The sequence below is a fragment of a genome, unplaced genomic scaffold (assembly GCF_019419815.1).
Source record: "Pyrus x bretschneideri cultivar Hongxiangsu unplaced genomic scaffold, Pyrus_bretschneideri_v1 Contig33, whole genome shotgun sequence".
Lineage (NCBI taxonomy): Eukaryota > Viridiplantae > Streptophyta > Magnoliopsida > Rosales > Rosaceae > Pyrus > Pyrus x bretschneideri.
The window spans coordinates 123892-126410 of NW_025999646.1; the positions used below are offsets into that span (position 1 = coordinate 123892).

General features: G+C 36.4%; 1 protein-coding gene across 1 annotated transcript; it reads left to right on the top strand.

Moving 5' to 3' along the window:
* Positions 1-1042: 1042 nt before the first annotated feature.
* LOC103951347 lies at positions 1043-1795 on the top strand. Its single transcript, XM_048590996.1, has 2 exons — positions 1043-1175; positions 1347-1795. The coding sequence occupies exons 1-2, from the start codon at positions 1098-1100 to the stop codon at positions 1584-1586; spliced, it is 318 nt and encodes a 105-aa protein (XP_048446953.1). The 5' UTR covers positions 1043-1097; the 3' UTR covers positions 1587-1795.
* Positions 1796-2519: the final 724 nt, after the last annotated feature.

Here is a 2519-nt window from a genome sequence, read left to right on the forward strand (position 1 = left end):
CACCTAGCTTCCAGCCAATTTTTCCAGACGCCTTGCCCAAAATCAGGATGGGGCTCCACCACCTAGACCGATTTTTAGAACAGTGATAAATAGTAAGCTGAACACAACAAAATTGAGGGTAACACACTCCCTGTAGAAAGGAATTGAGACCTTCTCTGGATATTCGTGTCGTGGCCGATGGAATCGGAGATCTCATAGTGTTTATTTTAAATTATGTGGTCCTTATTAGCCTATTTTACTGGCACACCTTAATCAAGAATCTGGATCTCTCTTTCTCTCTTGTCAACAACCTGAATCTTCGAATCTTTAGTGTTCGAATACAAAGATTCGGAAAGGATCTCCACTCCTGTAAAAGTACTAGTAATGTTGTAGAAATTAACTAGCTGGTTTCCACCTTGATTAGTACATGGTGCATTAATTATCACTGTTTTTTCAGGTGCTAAATTTTCATATTTTAGAGAAACTAATGGTGCACTTCACTAATTCTCTAATTTGAAGATGTTTGCACTTTGCGTTGTTTCTATAGATTAAACTTAATTCTTTAGAAAAATCTACTTAACTAAATACTTGGTTCATCATGAAATTATCAATGATTAAGAAAAGCATTGATTTATTATATTGGTGTATTTTTGTTCACCACCCTTGAGTGGTTATAATACTCACCACTATTGTTATCAACATTGTAGGAGTTTAAATTTTAATATTTGTGTCTATCCAACACACAAATCTCGAAATTTAAATTCGTTAAAATGATAAATAAGGTGGTTATCATCACCATCACTTGAAAGTGGTGAGCAAAAATATTCCTTTTTATCCTATACAAATGATTGAACAAGCACCAATTTGAATGATTTTCAAAAAATCATCTTTCAATAATAATTATGAAAATAAACAATTTTGATTATACCACAATGTTTTTATACATTAGCAAACAATTTAGTTACAAAAGAATTAATTGGATGCCACACACTTTGCAACCAATTGCATTAGACCACGTATTCGAAGCTGCCACTATATATTCCCCAAAGTTCAAAATTTTCGTTGACCTTCAGAAACAAAACCACAATTCTTCGCGCCTTCTCCCTCTGCAAATCGCGATGGCGCTTTCTGCCGCGTTCCGGGAACGACTCGAACACATGGAACGTACCCGAAACCAGCGCCTCTCTCTTCTCCAGGTCACATCACAAGCCCTAATTTCCTTAAATCGTGTTCGGTTGCAGAAAAAAAAAAAAAAAAAGAGCATATCGAAAGATTTAAAATTTCTTAATTTCGTCAAAAATTTCCCTGGTTTCTCAGCTGCCAAACAGATAGCAGCGAAATGTTATTGATTCTTGCTTCGTTTGCAGGCGGAGAAAGAAGCGCAAGCGAACAAATCTCAGGTGTTGGTGATGAAGCTCGCAAGCATGAGGGCCACGGAGCAGAGGTGCTTGGCGCACGACCAAAAGATCGCATCGCAAGGCTTCAAGATCTGGACGCTCAGGTCTGAGATCGATGGCCTCGACGAGAAATATCAATCCGATTCACATCAGTTGAGGTATTACTTAAGTGTCTCAATTGATCAAGTTTTCGGTTGCTTGATTCATTAATTAGGTTGAACTGGAGCGACTTAGATTGGGAATTGAAAATGAAATTGAAATTGAATTGGGGATAATTTTAGGGTTTTGAAGAGTGAGGTGGAGGAGCTTAAGGAGTTGGAGAAGGAGAAGAAGAGGTTTTATGAGTTGAAGGGATTTGAGATGAAGGAGTTCAAGCAAAATGTCTTTAGCAGCAAAACACTTATTTCCACACGTACTGACGAGAATTTACTTACAAGCTCATATATTTAATCGTAAAACACTTATTTCTACACATGACCGATGATAATTTTCATTTTTTAAGTTCATATCTGTGGTAGTAGAACACTCATTTCCACTCGTAAGGACGATAATTCTCTCTTATAAACTTTGGCAATGCGATTTCATCCGTTAGATTATGAAGAGTTATTAATTTAAGATGGGTTGTTTGATCTTTGTTTCCGATCCAATCAAGCTTTGTCAAATTCCAAGGGAGTGACAGATGCACGAGTAATGGTGAGATAGCTGCAACTGAGAGGAGAAAGAAAAGATATAAATTTTTCTTTCCTTCTCTTTTTTTAAAGTTGGAAGAGGTAAAATTTGAATCACCTTGTCCTCGATTAATCGAGAAAGCACATTCAGTCCTAGAGGATAATATCAACCACTTGACGTCCATCCGATGCATCCATTATGGTGATTTCATATTCCCTTTTTCGCTTACTATTCCTATTGCTGTAGCATTATCGAAGTCATAGTCGTCACTATTATCAACAAGAAAACTGTGGATGGTCGTATTATGATTTGCCTCCATTAAACTTTCAATTTGGGTTTGTCAGTTTTTCAACAAATTGAGGGTGAGCCATCACATCGGCCTTAATTTATATTCGGATTAATTTATAATCAGATTATCAAATATGAATCGTATGTATATTATCAGTTTTAACCTGTAAATTCATATTCCGCAAA

Coding starts and splice junctions, on each gene's coding strand:
- LOC103951347 (XM_048590996.1), top strand. CDS start 1,098: ATGGCGCTTTCTGCCGCGTTCCGGGAACGACTCGAACACATGGAACGT. Junction 1,176..1,346: donor AGCGCCTCTCTCTTCTCCAG/GTCACATCACAA, acceptor CTTCGTTTGCAG/GCGGAGAAAGAAGCGCAAGC.